Source organism: Paramormyrops kingsleyae, chromosome 2 (genome assembly GCF_048594095.1).
Source record: "Paramormyrops kingsleyae isolate MSU_618 chromosome 2, PKINGS_0.4, whole genome shotgun sequence".
Taxonomy (NCBI): Eukaryota; Metazoa; Chordata; class Actinopteri; order Osteoglossiformes; family Mormyridae; genus Paramormyrops; species Paramormyrops kingsleyae.
In genome coordinates this window covers 5626992-5646230 of record NC_132798.1, presented here as the reverse complement: position 1 = coordinate 5646230, position 19239 = coordinate 5626992, and the positions used below count along the sequence as shown (strand labels likewise).

Sequence of the window (19239 nt, the reverse complement as noted above, 5' to 3'; positions counted from 1 at the left end):
TGGCAATGCCCCCAGAAACTTTCAGGCTGAAAGTGACGGCCCTTCTTATTTAAATCTGCTATAGCTCACGCTCACCTACGGCTTAAATAATCTTGGACATGGCTATATACAGTCAGAAGTCACATACTGAGCTGGAAATTACGCTTGCTCACTTGCCTGAGGTGAGAAATTTAGACAAACTACAAGTGCAAAAAGCTAAACACTGGCAGACTGACTAGAAAAAATATTACATATTTCAGTAATGTTAATACAGTATCAAAGATAACTAGATACACTCCTATACAGTGATGACCTAGGAACAGAAAGAAAATGTGGAATACAGTTCTTAAACAAAATCGAGGTGTATCAAAAGAAAAACCAGAAACAGTAATCTGTTGTGCCCTGTGAGGCGGGGCTAGCCAATCAGAGATCCCCGTTCATAGTAGTCGTTAAAACCCGGCTCACCTTATGCCTGATGCGAAGTATTGTTGTATTCCAATGTACCTTACTGGGCAAGTCATGATATGATAACCCTGTCTCTCGTCTCCCTGGTCTTGATCCTGCCCTGCCAGATCCCGTCCTGTGTGATGCTGCCCTGCCCGATCCTGCCCTGCCTGACCCTGCCCTGTGTGATGCTGCTCTGCCCGATCCTGCCCTGCCAGATCCCGTCCTGTGTGATGCTGCCCTGCCCGATCCTGCCCTGCCTTACCCTGCCCTGTGTGATGCTGCCCTGCCCGATCCTGCCCTGTGTGATGCTGCCCTGCCCGATCCTGCCCTGTGTGATGCTGCCCTGCCCGATCCTGCCCTACCAGACCCTGTCCTGTGTGATGCTGCCCTGCCCGATCCTGCCCTGCCTGACCCTGCCCTGTGTGATCCTGCCCTGCCAGATCCCGTCCTGTGTGATGCTGCCCTGCCCAATTCCATCCTGCCCGATCCTGTCCATCTGTGATGCCTCATGTTTCTGTCTCTTGTCCTCCATATTGCTGCAGGACTGACTTCACCAGCCTTCAACCTACCAGGAACCGTGACCCAGACCGGGATTTATGCCTGCTGATTTGATCTTTGTTTGCCTGATCCCCTCAATAAAACCCTTGTCTCCTGCACTTGGGTCTCCTGTCCTCCCTGTCTGCTCATGTGAGACATAAATATCCACCAAAGAATAATTTCTTCCATAATAAAAAAAATGGTGACTGTGTTACTCAGCTGAGAAAAGGCTGTGCCAGTAAGACACTTTTCAGGAGAGCCATCAAGCGGCATTTGGCGATGCTAAAGAAGTGACAGGCTTCCATGGACTCACTGTTAATGAGGCAACAATAGCCTGGGTACTTTATAAATCCAGGAGGATAGCAAATAGAAATCCATGAAAGAAAAACTCACATTAGCTTTCAGCTAGTTTGCCAGAAGGCATCCGGGAAATTCTGAGAGCTAAGACCAGAATTGCACTTTCTGCCTCGGCTCTGGTTGTTGTAAGTCTGAGTGCATCATCCCAAGAACACTATCCTTACCATAAAACACGGTGGTGGCAGCGTAACAAGGGGAACCTGCTGTGCTTCAGGAATCTGAAAGCTTGTAAAGGAGACAAAATGGATAGAGGATGGGGCAAGGTATAAACAAATCCTGGAGGAAAACCTTACACCTGGACACAGAAGTATTTTTTTTTAATTCTAGAAAGACTCACCTACACTTGGGGTGGTTGGTGAAGAAATAGGAACCTTAATTTATATAGCCTGCATGACAATAATTTTTAAACACAAGAATAACACTTAAAATAATAATAAAAAAAAATTCGGTAACGCTTTACATTAACTGCACCTTCATAAAGCATTCATTACGCATTCAGTGCATAATACATTCATAATGCATTTATAGAACACTCATAAGAAGCATGTATCTATACCATAACATCACAAAATACCTTAGATTAAATTATTATAATGTTTGTTATTATCATATAATATTTGTTTTTAGTGTATATTAAGGCTGTTAAGGTATGATATGATATTAAGGTATACTTATTTGCTTCTTATGAATGCTCTATAAATGCATTATGTAGGGGCACTGAATGTTCTGTGAATGAATTATAAAGGCATCATGAAGGTGCAGTTAATGAAAAGTGTTACCAAATGTTCATTGGTGCTAATTCTTACACTAAGTAATAGATGTCCCAGCCTCCAAGGGGCATCATCTGGAATGTACATCACAGGACAACAATTTGGTGTTATGGATAGCCGGGGCATGGAGCGTGGAAGCAGGGACAGGACTCCAAGCGTCGGGTAAATACAGGGTTTAATCAAAGGCAGGACACGATCAAAAGACAACTACACCACAAATAACGTCAATGACTGGACGGGGAAACATACTCGAACGCGGACTTAAATATACAGGACTAATATAACAACAACTAGACATAGCTGGGAACACCGGAATTCCACACGAGGTAAATGAGGGGGCGTGGCACACGGGAGGATCAGACGAGCAGGGTATGACATTTGGATCTGTCAAGACAATCTAACCAGATTCAGGAAAATTTCCCCTGGTTAAAATTGGGTTTCTAATAATAAAAATGTTTTTGGAAAATTCATGCTATAGCAAAAAAAGCTTAGTTAAAAATGCTATACAGTTCTTTAAAAATTAAACCAATTCATAAAGTTCATATAACTTGTACATATATTTTACTGATTTATTTGTAATAAATGCTAGACAAAAAGTAACATACATTTAAGGCCTCTTTGAATGCCTGTAATAGTAGTGTTCCATATTACATGGCAAGAATTCTCCGTTCGCTGAAGATTATCAGGAACTAACCCCCAGAAGTCAAAACATGACAAACCACGACAGGCATTTTGAAAATCATTTCTTTACTACAGGTTAGTCAATGTACTAAGATTGGTCATATGGTGGCACTAAGGCTCATAAACACATTTTTTGTTTGGCCTAGATGTGAAATTCCTTCCAATTTAGATTACTTGGCTTCAGATGAGAAGATCCCCCGTAGCCCCGGCCATTTTTGCCATGTTGGATTTTCTGCCATTTTGATTTTTCCCCAAAACCTTTAAAAGACATCTTCTCCTAGACTTTTGATCTAAATGTCACTAAATTTGGTACAGTCCTTTGGATTAGTTATAAAGCTGCTTAATTTTCCAAAGAGTACGGTCCCCAGCTTCCAATCAATTTCAGTTGGCATCGTTTTAGGATAGAAAAACAGATTTATAAACGGTAACACAGTGCTTGGTTTCTGTGGAACTTTTGACATGTTTTCTAAGGTCAATGAAGTAGCCACACAGACTATTGCTGTTTTTATTGGTGGTTTACATCTGTAAGAAAAAAAAACTCACACAGCCCGTCTTGTTAGTGGGGGGTGAAACTTAACTAGCCAGCTTTAACCAATCAGGTATAAATACGCAGGTTTAGCTCAAGCTGATCATGAAACCTGATAAATGTATCTCAGGACATGAAGGAACTGCAAGTGACCAACAGCTTGTTGCCTGATAATCATGTCATTTCATTTCTACAAACATAAAAAGTATGCATATATATGAAGATATTTTAGGAAATATATATGAAAGAAATGCAGTGCTCATGTCTTTATATGCCTAGAATTTACTTTTTATTTTGACGTTTTACTGGCTTCCTCATTTTAATTGTGATTTTCCCTTTTTAAGGATATGACTTTTTAATAATATGTGCATTTCTGTGAGTCACCACGCGTAACTATGTAGCTAATGCTGTTCCTTATTCGTCAAACCAATTCTTTTTCATATTTACTGGATACAGTGCATGTTCACAAAGTGAAATCCAAAAGTAGGCATCCAACAATGTAGAGAATAGGAAAAAAAATCTGTGAGAGAAGCCCTCATTTATAGTCGCACGGTCACTTCGCAAAACTGAAATGTACAATAGCAAACTTTCAAAAACCATTTAAAAACAATCTCTACCTAAACATCTCCAGTGGATACAAGACAGTGTTTTTCCAACATGATAATCCCAACACATTTTACATCTGTTCTCTCTGTAAATAGTAGAAGATATTCAATGATCAACAAACAGCAATGGGATTAACAAGACACCTGTTTCTGACATTGTTAAAATTAGGTCAACATTAAGATCATGTACTTTTATGTACTACAGGTAAAGACAACTATAAACAAACCTATATATTCATTATTCTGAGCACAAGGCAAGTATCTTGTATCCCAAGGTAGAGCTTTTGCCAGGTTTAAACATGAAGTCAGAAACCGGACTGAATCTCAAATCAAGCAATGAACGTTGCTCAAAGAACAGAGGAGGCTACAGAGATGTCAGCTCCAAACAGAAGATCAGTGTAAATTCAACTGTTTCGCCAAAAAAGAACTGTTGTTCTCTTAGGAATTTCAAATCTGAAACGTGACTTGCCTGTAAATGCAAGAGGAGATGCTACTCAGAAACCAGATATAAAGACAAAACTAAACTACTAGCCTTTAGGCTTTTATATGTTTATAGTGGCTTGATTATTTTTTTCACTACTGGTACATGCATCCTATATGTGATTAGCAGGTAGGTCGTGAATCTCCTGTTTAGCTTTATTTGACTAAAGTACATCATAGCATTCTGGTAAAAACATGGCTGGGTTTTCAATTGTAAGCAAAACATATGTTCCCCTGCACAGACTGTGACCGTTCAAACGGAATATGCAGTCTGTTTCACTTTGGATGATATGGGAGAGATTTCTCTGGGCTGAATGCGAATTGCGCATTGCTCCTTACCCGTGCCCTCGTCTACGCGCTCCCGGGACTCGTGCTGGCTTTGGTGCACCCATTCCCCGTTGCACTTGAAGAAGATCTGCAGGGCGGGAGCAGCCCGGCAGCGTAGCTTGATGGGGTTGCTCTTGATGATGTAGGCATCCTCCGGCTCCTGCACGAAGTGAGGGAGTGTCCCCGCCACGGAAGGAAGGGACTCTGGAAGTGCTTCACTGCCAGCTCCTGCAAAAAGTCAGCGGGTCAATGCACTGGGGCTTTTATAAACAAAAGCAAGTATTTATCCTCTTAGACAAAGTGACGTTTTGATGTATGGTAAGCTTGTTATCCTCTGGCCATGAACCAAGCCCATCAAAACATTCTGCCACCAAAGTGCTTCACAATAGATATGGTGTTGGCCTATTGGCCATATTAGATCTGGGTGATGGGTTTTATTGAGCTTATAAAGATCTGTATTTATACCAAATAAAATAATATTTAAAGTTATTCACTGGTAACATTGTAAAGTATCAAAAAAAATTGGCAAGAAGTCAACATGGCAATAGACACTTTAAAGACAAAGGCACAAAATACATTAGTATCGTTTTGGTGCTGTGACATTCATTATTTATCACATACAATACATTTATAAACAAAAAAAGTACAAATACAAAATTATATATATATATATGCATTAAAAATGTATCAATTTTTTCTTCAATCTGGAATTTTGTTGCAGGTACAGATTGTACTGTAAGTACCAACACACTTTCATACCCAATCCTCCCCAGATGAATGACATTCGCAGCAAATTTGTTGCCAAAAAATGGGCCATCCGAGGTATAGGTATTGCAAAGGAATGTTGAGGCTGGCAAATGGAAGGTTTATCCTGATGGTACCTCATGATAAGCTCATGGGGGAAATCTGGCCTACATACAGTATGGAGTCTCCTTCACGGAAAATGTGTTTGCGGCATCAGAAAAAGCACTCAAAGATCAAGATATTCACATTGGGCCTGGGCCTCATCAATCTCTATGACATAAATAAGGCAGCACTCTGATAAATATAGTAAATCAATAAAGTTTCTTCTTTATTTGTTATTTATATTTGTTACGCTGTCAAAGCTCATGTTCTGAATGTACCACAAGAGCCCTATTTGGTAAAGATATATGAGGAGGAAAAGAGTATTTGATTTGGAAGAGTTAACCAATGTGGACATTTCTACATAATAAAACCTGTTTGCACAAAACATCCTGCATTTGGGTCCCGGTATGAAACTGTGCACAAACAGGCTCTATTTTTCTCCTTCTTTTATCCTACGCCAATCATTTTTAGCTGACAGAGTAGTCAAGGAAAGCAAAGCTAACCCAATGATCCAAAGCAAGGGTATTCAACTAAAATTTAAGGTCCAGTTAGAGAAAATTTCTTGAGGCCAAGGTCTGGAAGATCATAATGTCTAACTATTTAGTGTGATATATATTTAAGTAGCATATTAGTTGTATCAACATTGCACGTAATCAATACCTGATTGTCAAGTCAAGTTAATTCAGTACAATTCAAAAACTTTTTTGACAATATTTATTGTCACGTGACAGAGAACTTCGGCCAGATGAGTGAGATTTTCAATTGGAGATGTCTGCACACATTTGTTCTTACCTTATAAATAGTCTGCTTTTGTATTTAACCGTGTAAATACACTTATGATATTATTATGCTCATTTTAGGTTTATAATGGAATAATATAGATATTGAGTCTGTCATGCCAGATACTTGAGATTTGGCAACCCTGAAAACATACAATTTTTGTTTCACCTGAGTTGATTTATATAACAAGTAACATTATACAGTTGTTAAAAAGCGGAAACTTCAACGAAGTTGAACATGTTATATAATACATACTGTGTTTCAAAACTTTTCAGCTGTAGGATTTCAGGACAGAGCAGCCACTCTGTTAGGAACATCACGGCGTTTTGGTTGCGGGTTATACTGTAGCTTCGCTGCTGCTATTAACACTAACGGCACATTAGCGCAGACAAAGGGCTGTAAACGCGGAAATACGTCTTACTTGGCGGTCAAAGGCGTTTGACGTTGATTGGCGTGGGAAACGGCGGTTCTACTGCTAAACCACTGCCGAAAAGACTACAAAAGCCGCGCCGCATAAAATAGAAGCCCCTCGTCAGGTATTAAATCATAACTTTCTGTTGCGGCTATCGGTCCGGGTCCGTATGGGACAGCTTCTGGGTCCGGACCGTGGTCCGCCTAGTTGTTAGTGACTGATGATCTAATACACATAGTCCCAAGAGCCATTTTTCTGCTGACCTGAAAACTTGGAACGTGGTCAAATCAGGAATCCCTTATGAATGTATAAATAAAACACAGCTATGTTACTCAGCCTTTACTTTTTAGTTATTCTGTTCAAAATCAAATCTTAGAAAGGCTTTAAAAATGGATTTAAAAAAAAAGTTAATAAACATTATTTAAGATGTAGTTAAGTAGATATGGTATAAAAAGGTGGGTTGATTAATCATTAGCACAACTTTGCCTTTCAAACTTTAGAACCTCGTGAACTTTCTGGAGGGGAGACTGTGCCAACATTCTTTTCCCAAATATCATTGCCCGTTGAAAGATTTGGAGGAAACCACCTTACCTACATAATCCTCAGGTGAATGCTACTTCTTGCTGGGCTAATTCAGATTTTTTATTTTGAGTTTTTGAAGAAGACACCTTCTGGGGCAACATTCCCCCCCCATCGCTCACGGCCACACAAACTCATCCTCACTCACTGTGAAAGGAGCAATGACTGTACAAGTTAGTCTCTGGTCTACAGACCAGAAGGCATGACTCAAGTTCCAGATAAAGCAAACGTACTGTATGGGGGCATATGGCAGTGAAATCGGTGAATATATCATTTTAAAGTTTTGAAGTGCTTATTTTCATCCTATTCCTTTTTAATAAAGAGTATTTCCTCATGCTACAAGTACATACAGACAGGGCTGTCAATGACATCAGTACAAAACATGACATCAATACATATGAAACTTAAAAAGAAAAAAAATGTTTACGGTCTGCCAAGTAATCACTAGATGCCATGAAATAGTATTTTTAAAGTATATCCAGCCTATTGTAAAGAGATCAGCATATCTAATCCAACCATTATTTACGCTGCAAAAAAAAGTCTACTTAAATCATCCACTTTTATTGCTCCAAATAAAGTCTGACCATATTTTATTACCTCGATAAAAATACTGTACGGCATTCGAACACGTTGCACTTCTGTTGTTTTCTTTAAATATCTAATGTAAAATAGGAGATATTTAGATGTTAACATTCATGAGATGCAAAGTTAGTATTCTAATCAGAGATGAAGCCTTCAACTTTGTTGCACAGTTTAAAAACAGTAAAATAAATTTGGACCAGTGTGGTTTGGAACCTGCGGATGATCAAATATGCAAAATTTCCAATTAGTTTTAGCACTTCGGCCATTTAAATATCTGAAATAAGAACATTGTGAGCAGAACAACAAATGTGGTGTTTGGAACCATTTATATCTACAAGGGTGATGCTGGTCCTTTGCCTAATCATTCATGCTAAGTCTTCTAAAAATGGTGAATGCAACTGGGGCTAATTATCATGGTCACAGTATTTCCTAGCCTCATCTTTCCATTTCCACCTGCTATTTGTAACAGGACGGTGGATGGATGTGTGTGATTCCTGGGAGAAGGACCAGGATTGGCAGTAACACAAACATGCTGAATAAGTTCTTATGTTTTCATCACCATGCATATATTTTCTTGCCAACCCTTGTCATGAGGAAATAAAGTAAAGGATGAATTGAAAGAGGCAGCCTCTGGTATTATGAAGAGATGAGTGGTGTCATGTTTAAAAGAGGAAGAGTAGGTGGCTCATTAATAAATAATTTGATCCCAAAATCCCAGAGACGGGAACATAATCCATACCCATGTAATCCATTACAATCCAATACACAGTTTGGTTTGTTCAAATACCCATGGACTATTCCTTTTCCAATGGCTTCAAATGGAAATTAACCACAAATTAATCACTTGTAGTACCGCCACAAACGACGGCAAGCTGCCAAGTGAGCCCCTGACTCCTGACTTCAGCAGGTAGGAGTGGGTCCAGTTAAAGGATCAATTCAGCCCAAAACTAAAAAAAAGACATGTTTTAGAGGGGCTTTAGTGCTGTCTGTCCATCTAGGTTGTTCTGCTGGGTGTCGGGCTTCTCTCGAACATAAGGGGAGTGAACGGCATTCTTTCTGTGGTGATTAAAGAGCCAGAAAAATACATTTGAAAAGTTCAACAGAAATGTCTCTTACCAGAAATCATGTTCCAGTTACTGAACATAATCCACAGACTTTGTAGTAAGAAGTAAAATTTACGGACTATTTTCTTCCACCGAACTCCACACACCAGTCATATCACTACACAGAAGATATCACCAGTGTGCTCGTGCTTGTATCTTCTGTGCAGTATATATAAATACTTGAACTCGTGGCCATAAGTGGAAATTAGTGGGAGAACATTTTAAAACAAATTTGAGGAAGCACTTCTTTACACAGCGTGTAGTTAGAGTATGGAATAGTCTTCCTGCTAGTGTAGCGCAAGCTAAAACCCTGGGTTCCTTTAAATCAGAGCTAGATAAGATTTTAACAACTCTGAGCTATTAGTTAAGTTCTCCCCAAACGAGCTTGATGGGCCGAATGGCCTCCTCTCGTTTGTAAATTTCTTATGTTCTTATACGATTGGGGTATTTGGTAGAAGAAAATAGTTCCTACATTAAACTCTTCACTACAAAGTATCGCTGTCAGTTTTGGAGTGAACTGCCCCTTTAAGCTCATTATTTCACCTTGCTTTTATTGCAGGTGTTTTACCCATTTATGTTCCATTTGCATTGTCAGAAAATAGCGCCATCTGTCTGGTTTTACTCTATCAAGGAATAGTAAAGGCAGCCACAGCAGTCAATTCTTACCCCCACAGAGAGGATTTATGATTTATGATTGGCAGGGCCCCCTAGAAATAGATATATAATGATTTGAATATGTGCAAAATTTTACTCTCATAGGTCATGAGTAATTGTTCAGTCAGCTCACCAGGAATATTTGTGTTCTCGCTGTCATGTTATATTCTTTGGGTCACTTTTCTATATGACTCTGTGTAGGTGCATCCCCCTTGTGGAGCAGAAAATAGAGTAAGAATGACAAACTGAAATGTCAGCTGATAGGCCTTCACTGGCATAGATGCCCTCATTAAATGTGAGTGTTTATCCCTGTTGGAATATTTGCAACTTTCAAGATCAAAACATTTGGCCACTGATGTAGAAAAATAAATAATATTTAAGCAAGAAGTGTCATATTTTTGCCTGAAATTATGGAGTCACTTTAGTATCCAACACAGAATACGAAATTTAAAGCACTGCATTAATGATGCTAGTAGTATAGATTCTTGCTTTAACGCACTATGTCTTCCATGGGGAAGGTCTATCAGGAATGATGAATATTTATGATACCACACAATTCACATGCTCAAGCCAGAAGGAAGCAAAATATTAGAGATACACGTATCTGTGTTTTACAATAATATCAAGCAATGAGGAAAACAGCATGTGCCTTACCATTTCACTGAACTACTAAAACATTGAATCGACCAGCCAGCCATTAATCATCCATTTGCTTATCCTGAGCAGAACTGCATGGACAATACAGAATTTCAAGCACAGCACAAGGCTCAATGCAGAGAAAATCGTACATGGAATGTCAGTCTGTTGCAGGGCATGCATTGACAGACGATGAGCAAGTTAGATACCGCTATTCAGCCAGCAGCACATCTTTGGACTGTACGACCTGCGCAACCCCAAACACACCACAGACAGCAGAAAGGGGATTTGAGCCCCCAACGCTGGAGGCGTGAAGTCATATTGCTACCACATGAAATGTGAAATCCTGGGTTGTTCTCTGCCTTGTGCCCATAGCTCCCAGGATAGGGTCCGGACCACCCATGACTCCGAACAGGACAAGCAGCTTCAGAAAATAGATGGATGGAAGGAAATGTCAAATGCAGAAAGGACATGCATAAAGAATAAATCTAAAAGTTTATATAAATGTAAAATAGAGACCGCTAACACGAGCAGCCAGCATTTGAAAAATGAACATCTAGGTGGAAGCTGCATTATAATTTTCATATAAATCTCATGCAGTGTTCTACCATTTAAAGCCATGTGCTAGTATGGGCAATGTTACATAACACTAATCCAAAATGAAAGAAACAGATTAACAGTCTGTGATGAAATGCAATGTAAATGATCCATATCTATTGTAGGTGAAAATGGCGCAGAAAAAGACTCCAAGGTGCAATTGATGGGTTATTTAAAATCACCTTTATTTCGGCAGACAAAAATGATTAGTGCACTTGACCGATGACTTGCGGCCCTCATTTAGAAGGTTACTGAAGAGGATGGATGTAACTGTGTTTTTTATTCATTTGAAAGCACATGTGGTTTGTCAGCTGCATGATTCCCAGGGCTGAACAATCAAGGTATGTCAGGATAAACAGAAGCTCAGCCAATAGGAAAGAATCAATGTATGACATCAATACAAACACCAAGCTGCAACAGGGTATTAGAAAAAATAAAGGCAGCTTATTGTGACTTCAGCCAGGGAAAATAGTATCATTTGAAATGAAAAGTCAACTTAATATCTTATGAATTTCCCCACCTCAAACAGAGGATATGACATTGACAACATATTTTCCACAAAACATTTTCTGTAATAGTTTATTTTTTTTTCCAGAGCAACACAGAAAGCGTAACTGACCATATTAAAAATCGCAGGTTAACTTTTTTACTAAACAGTGGCAATTTTACTTTTTATTTTTATTTCTCATGGACATGTTTTCCTCCGGGTGAACTATTCATTTTTTATTAAGTGCTATTATCAAAACTAACATATTGTCAGAGCTCAGTAACATCAGTCTATGATACAATAATACCTAAATCGACAAAAATGACTGCAAATGCAAAGTTTTGCAGTCCAGAAAGCTTGTTTTATGAAGGTGCTTAACTCCCTTGTACATTTTATCTCAAAAAGGACACTCAATCAACCAGGTTGTGATAGAAATGGAATAGTTATTTACCCTTATCTCTCAGTATTGGAGTTGTTAGTTGTTTAAAATGGAACAGCCACGGAATGGAGGGAAACCTGCACAAACTGTAATCTACAGTGTTGATTAGAAATTGAACCACTTGCTTTTTCAAGCACAATCCACAAATTGTCTCAACTCTTCAACTTTTATACCAACATTGTTTAGTTAAGGTAAGCTGTATGCATATGATACACTGGTCATGTGACCAGTAGATCAGTATAAGAGGGAGCGATGGGGGAAGGAAGTGCAATCGAGCCACAGTGCTGCCTTGTAGATGTTCTACACATACAAAGGGAGAACTGATTCACAGCCAGAATCAAATTAAATTTCTTCCCACAGAGATGAATGAGAGGGGTATGGTGGCGGGACATTACAATAATTATTTATGTAAGCATGAATCTGTTTAATTTCCCAGTAACTTTAATGTTATAGTACATAACAACCATGCCCAAAAAAAGTCATGGTTTTCTCTATATTCAGTTTTGGCTCAAACTTTGTAAAGTGTCTGTATGCAATGTTATGTGGATAAGGTTGCAAAAAAAGCAGTACAGATAACAGCCGCGAGCCAAGCATTTTTGTACAAAGCATAAAGCGAGAAATGTTAAGTAAAAGTGGAATAGCGATTAGATAAAGCAAAAAGGGAAATTCCCCTTTATGCTGCCTTACTCCAAGACAGCAGAAAACAATGCAGTAATTACACTTAATGCTTTAAAGTATAAATAAAGAAATGAGAGGAGACATAAATACTGATATCAGCTGCTTGGAAACTCATAATTGCTGTATTAGAAACAAGGTATTACTGAAAAGGAAATTAAACCTATTTATTCAGAAATAACTATAAGTTCTAGGATTATCAGGCAAATATGCAAATGCCTTAAAGGGGCCGCTGGTGGCCACCTAACCCTGTGTGGTTAACGGTAGTTAACGGTGTTTATGAAATCCTCTCAGTGGGTTAGGTCCATACATGATGACAAGTTGTCTGCTTAAGCAGGCAAACATTAAATCCTCGTTTGAGTGGTATTCATATCTAACCACACAAAGCTTTGATGAAGAAACCTTATAATTTCATTTCTGTGGGTTGATGAAGGCTTTCATGAGCTATTTATTTGCCCCGCCCACACTTAACAATACTTTGTGTTCTGCTACAATAAAGATTGTTATGTTCAATTGGGAACATACTAAACCAATCTTTTTTTCTTTCCTGAATGAACTATTCAAAGCACCTCCTTTGATTTCCCTGTCTTGCGTGGATCCTCTCACACTTAACAACCTGCATGATTTCTAAATCCACTATCCAGAACAACAGCAGGAGATGGACAACAAAGGCTGCTTTCTTTGTTCATGCCTTGATGCATCTGTCATATGTGGATAAACACGATGTCCCAGAGAAATAACCTGTTATAACTCTGAATGCTACAGCCTAGGTTCTCTGAGGAGAAAGAGTCCTTTAACAGTGTCTTTGAATAAAACATGACTTTTTGCCTTTCTCTTTATATGCTACTGTTCCTTGAAAAGTCAACCGCGAAAAAAAAGGTTGCGACAATGGCTAACAGGGTTGAGTATGTAAATTCGTTTTTTCTAAAGCAAAAACATTTTATGAGGACAGAGAGTACACCTATATGTTTTTACAAGATGAATTAAATTTGCATCTGTTATATGAGCTTATTAAATGTTATGCAGGAATCAACTTGAATTTTAATGACATTAGGATTTTGCATATTGAAACACTGATGATCCTATTTACAATGCAGATAGTTTCTTCTGCTTGTAATGCATAATGAACATAATCAATTGAAAAGTAGGTTAAATGTGAATTCAATCAATTTTAAATGCCTATCTATGAAGCAATACAAAAAATATTAGTATTCTTCAAAGAAAAATAGATATTAATTGCATCCATCTTCCATAACAACTTCTTGAGTAGACTACTTTTGACCTGTAGCCAGATTTGATCAAACACAGGACATGACTGGGACAGTGTATGGCATAATGTGGCTGAGATCAAATGTAATTAATGCATTTTAAATGAAAGATTATTTATTGTTTATTAAAGTATTGTGGTGTAGAATGCATTTGTACGTCACAATTATAGATTTGGAATCAGACAAAGTTGCTGCCGTGGCATTTATATAATACATGTAATGAATTGGAAAATATCATTTCAAGTATAGAATGCTTTGTTCATTTCACTAAAATAAGCATACCACAATTAGATTATTTTGTGGTAATTTGACAAATAAAAATCAAGTTCAGTTTAACAAGGCCCTGCTTTCTTCTTCAGAAACAGATTGTATTCAAATCAGACTTCAGTTTTCGAAATATAACATGTTTGCAACTTGTAAATGGTAACGATAAACCCTGTGCTCTCTGCAGTGCCCATGTTCTCACAGCTGTCAGAGGTAATAACAGCTGTAACAAGGGTGCTGTCCATGCTCCATAAACCCGACGTCACTTACCACTGCTCTCTGATGATAGATACTCATAAATAAGAGTCCTAATGAAGGCGATGAGCATACAGCCAATAAATCACTTATTTCCTCATTACACCAGTTAAATTTTACAGAGCCTTTTAGTGCCCCACTATCTGCTGCCAGTCAGTCAGCTTTCCCCCCCGAGTGAACAGCAAGAATGCAAAAACAATGTGTAATACGATAATAAGGCATGCATTTGCTCATAAGGCTGACGGAATGGCATCCGGCTCAAGATTGAGTAGTAGAGCAGGACATGTATTACTCCGTGACCAAGCGATGACTTGCAGGGAAACAGCGAGTCTGGTGTTGTTCTTTACACAAGGCAATAGGAGATCAGGCTCCAGAAAAACTGTGTGAGAGAATGAAAGCAAGTGCTATTCCAGCTTCCAATTGAAATACTTTGACTTGAAATCCCTCCTATTATGACCATTGAATGTAATACCACCTCCTGTCCTATAGGGGGAGAAGTTCCTTTAAGGTTGTTCTGTGCCACCTTGTGTGTGTGTGTTGTCACGGCTTGGACTCAAGATACAGGTTAAAATGTTTTACTAGCCTTCATGAAATCAGATCTATGACAGAACCTCTACCTGGGCCGCCCATCATGCCTGGTCTTCTGCCCCCTGGTCCCTGAGACTAACCGTCCTCAACACTGCCGGAAACAGGGATCTAGGAGCACTTGGGCTGCTGACTGGATGGATGGTCAGGATGAGGTAAAACAGAAGACTGACTCATTTGCAGGGGTCTGGAAAACCCCAAACCGGGAGCATATAAAGGGGCAAGCCAAGACATTAAAACCCTAGATACAGAACGCCAGCAGCACAGATCACGAGCTGTGGAATGATGGCCACCTGGGATTATGAAGCCCCCCAACACAGAAAAATGCTAGTCAATAAGGACCGTGAATGCCAGGGGTTACCCTCACCACAGAGCCTGTACCTGCTGGCTACTGATAAACAGAGAAAACAGACCTACACTAACAGCCCCAAGAAGCAAACCTTCACCAAGGTTAATTCTGAGTTCTGCACTCAAAGAGCTGATGCTTGTCAGTGAGCAGTGGGCACTGCTTTCCTTAAGTAAGGTTGGGCTCTAACTGATCCCAGGCCAGAACAGGTTCAATTAGCCATTTAATAAAGCTGGGGCAGGTGTGCTAGTGTTCAGTGAGATTTGCTAGTGTTCAGTGAGAGACACACATGAGCTGTGTCCCAGTTCATGGGCTGCAAAGTTCGCATGACATGGTCTGCAAACGTGTAGCCTTTCTTTGTAGATGGCGTCCTTCAAAAGTCAAACTGAAAGTGTGGTGAAAGGGGACGGTCTGGCCTATGGATATTTTCCTATTTATGTCATCAGCTGTTCCTACCCCTTACCCTTTTGTCACAAAGCGCCACTCCTATCACCTTGCTGGGACAAACCCACTTTACCTCAGCACAATGAATCTCAGGATCCATCGTGGCACAGGAAAGGAAGGACGCATTTCTAGGCTGCATTTGAAGGAGCCTTTGAAGTGGGACAGCCAGTGTCCCAGCACTGTGCCCTTCGCCTTCGCCCTTCCACTGCAGCCTTTGAAGGATGCGGCCCATGTACTGGGTCACAGCCATGGCTGTCTTTGAGGAAGACAAGCGAATCGTGGTCCATCCTTCTGCATGACCCTCTGGAGTCGGTGATGCCACCCGCAGGATCAAACAGAAATCTTGCCAAACCGATCAAAAAAGAAAAACTCTGTGAGTTCATGTTGGAGAAACATTAAAAAAAATACACCCCCAGAAACCCTGAATGCTCTGCTTTTCAAATACGTATCTGTAGGAACTAAAAATCTTTTTAGAGCTTTGTAAGGAGAATAAAAAGAACAAGACTCTCTGACTCGAGTGTTTCCATGATTTTACAGAATTTTAACTAAGTCAAGCTAACATTCAATGTTCCGGTGACCTTTGTTAATCATTTGAAACAACATTTACGTTTTGTTTGGGTATGTATTAGTTTAATATTCAGGTAATTGTGCATGTTTCTACATTATAGTTTTACTCTGTTTCTGGTGCCCTCTCAATTGATTGAAAGAACAATAAATTTCTTCTAATGTGGAAGTGTGTGTACGAGTTATCTGCCTGTGTGGCTAAAGAACAGCTGAAATGAAAACTATTAAGTGAGGGCAGAATATCTCCAGTCCAAATGAAACTCTGTTTGGGAAATCAAGCTCATTAATCAAATGAATACGTTTGCTCAAATGACAATTGTAGGTCTGGTTAATTTACCACTTTGCTACATTTTGACCCAAAAGGCATTTGCTTTAATAGCTTTGTGAAACCTGGGTTCAAGCCAAAGACTTTTCAATTTTAATTATTGAATGAGGTTAGCCTCAATGTGGCAGCTCGTATGTCATTCAAGGCGTCTCATCGGCCTTCTGAGATCCTATAGAAGGACAGCATTGAAAGCTAGTTACCCACAATTCCTCCTGATGCCATCAACTCACCTCCTCCCTCTACTGTATGCCTTGCTTACTTCTGTATTCTGAACATTCTGCGGCTGACACTCCTACCAACAGTCCTTGAGGTTTCATTTTAGACTAATTTAACAGTTCTACAAACAGATGTTTGTAGCAGCGACAGAGGGAGTGAGCCCCAAAAAGTTGTGCAAACTAGGTGAATATTTTACAGTTGTGTCAAGAGGCACCATAAATTTCAACCGGCCTTAAGTCCACATGAAAGAGGAGATGTCAGAAATGGCAGGCTAATCCTCATAACTGGGGCAAAGGAGGTGGCTAAGAGTGCGAGAGCCTATGATCTGCATCTCTCTCTCTAGGACCTCTGGGTGAACTCCAGCAGCAGCCAGGAATACATACATCCCTCAGAACACAGGCAATAAAAATTGGAGGGGGGGGGGGTAACTCACTGAGTCCTGTAGGTTTAAGAGGAGATATTTTAATTAGGATTTGACTGACACATGAGACATTGGTAAACTTGGTGAAGTGATTTAATAAGCGTATAATCATTGCAGCATGGCAGTCAGTAGCAGGGACTGAAGAAATATACACGCTCACAAGAACAAGGGCCAATCAGAACTGCAATAAAGCCGTCAAGCTTTGAGGATTGCACCTGAAATTGCAGATATTTGTTGGAGGAGCGTGTCTTTGCAAAAAGAAGCATGCCTGCAACATGTCTAAAAGGGATCATTGCTCTAATCCCATAGTGATGCCAAACTCAGCCCTTTCTCATTGGCTTTGAGCTGCTCCTCTGTGTCCCACCCACTGTGAATTGATGCCTGAGCTTCCTGCACTGCGTACTTAATGAAGCTGAGAATTAAATGCCACACTGCTTATAAAGGAGTATGTAATTTCAGCAACAGATTAGACAAATCATATCTGATTGAATCATTCAGCTCGATGTCTGTACTATAGACTGTTCCTTTTATATGTGTGATATAAGAAGTAAGTAAGGATGCATTATAACTTTTCAGCATGAAATATCTCAGCTAAAATCCATTGGCGTGACTCTTTGGCACCATCCTCAATGATGATACTGTTACTGAGGCTTTTCCTAACAGAGTCTTTTACAGACAGTTATAGATCTATAGGTCTTGAAACGTACAGTAGAGGTGACAGGTTGGTTAAAACCAAAGCAGGGCTAGAAAAAAAACATTTTTAAAAAATGTAAAAAACATGAAAAAAGCAAATGAAACTTTAGGTTGCATCATAGCACTACAGATTGCCAAAACGACAAAGATACATTAATAAAAGACACAAACAAACAATACACAAACAAACAAGCTAATAGCGAGATTAATGTCTATTTACATGGAAGTATATATGGTGGTTAAATTTAGAAAATGTTTGCAAGGTACTAGAAAAATGAAAAATCTTTCTAATTTTGTCATTTTAATAAATTCCTTAAAAACTGAAGTAACAGTTCAAATGGACACTTTCCATAAAATTTAGCTTTGGGCACGCATGAATAACTTTATGAAAATGTCAACTAAATAATTGGCTGCTTATCTCTATTTCAGAAATGTTCATGCAGAAAACAAAAAGTAATTTGCCGATTCATTGTAGTCATCTGACAGAGGTGAGATTTTCTATAAAGCTGAACATTTGCCATTTTCCCTCCTTATCATGGTGAAAAAGCCGGTGTCGTGACATTCAGTCGACCAACAAGTCAGCACTTTTTCACTTATAATTAATATGGCTTAAATCTATTCCCTCCCTGAACAAAAATCATTAAATGTTGTCTTTTTTCTTCCCATTGAGAAATTTAAAAGAATTATCTTCTTCATAACTATGACATTTGAAATAATAATAATAATGATAATAATAATAAAAATAATGATGATGAGGATGATACTTTATTAATCCCCGTGGGGAAAATCTCTTTTTCAGTTAGAGCCTCTGCAAAAAAGTTAGAGCTGTAATATTTAAAATAAAAATCAGTGTATTAACAGAAATTGTAGAAGGATGATTTTAAGTATTCCCCACGAACAAGTAGAACATAACACATAAAAACAAATCATTATCTTGAAGAAGTATATGCTTGTTTTGGCTAAAATGGCTTTAAGATCTGCATTTTGCTAACACCGTGTTAATTGATATTTGACCTTATCCCAGATTACTAATTTGGGGTATTTTTCTTGATTCTCAAATTTCTTTATTTTTCGACTCTCCTGCTCCCGTGTTATTGATTGATGAATTTATTTTTTACAGTTTATTTCAACGTGTACCATGTATGTTTAGGTGTATTTTTATAATTGGAATAACCATCATTTCAAAGGATGTTGTATCTTATTCATCCCCCCCGCCCCCCCCCATCCCCCCCGTCTCTTGAAATGGAGAAAGGACCACAGACAAACAGCAATCTCCCTGAGGACGTCACTCATCCATGTCGCTCTTTGTTTAGCGGAGCACGTGTCCGGGACGTGGGATTGTGGTCTCTGGAATGAGCT

At 39.1% G+C, this 19239-nt stretch overlaps 1 protein-coding gene and 1 long non-coding RNA gene across 4 annotated transcripts in view; one reads left to right on the top strand and one right to left on the bottom strand.

Annotated features, from left to right (window-relative positions):
• LOC140581475 (uncharacterized) overlaps window positions 1-1082 on the top strand; it is a 60818-nt gene extending 59736 nt beyond the window's left edge. Inside the window, exon 8 of the long non-coding RNA XR_011984559.1 lies at window positions 969-1082. This is a non-coding gene — a long non-coding RNA (uncharacterized lncRNA). The remainder of the gene's footprint in view (window positions 1-968) is intronic.
• unc5db (unc-5 netrin receptor Db) overlaps window positions 1-19239 on the bottom strand; it is a 165602-nt gene that overhangs the window by 55025 nt on the left and 91338 nt on the right. For 2 of the 3 annotated variants that reach the window (XM_023838555.2, XM_023838556.2), the window contains exon 2: window positions 4722-4937. In XM_023838555.2, coding sequence (XP_023694323.1) covers window positions 4722-4937 — 216 coding nt within the window. Of the gene's footprint in view, window positions 1-4721; window positions 4938-6590; window positions 6697-19239 lie in introns of those variants that run through there. The other variant, XM_023838557.2, reaches the window with a different exon arrangement.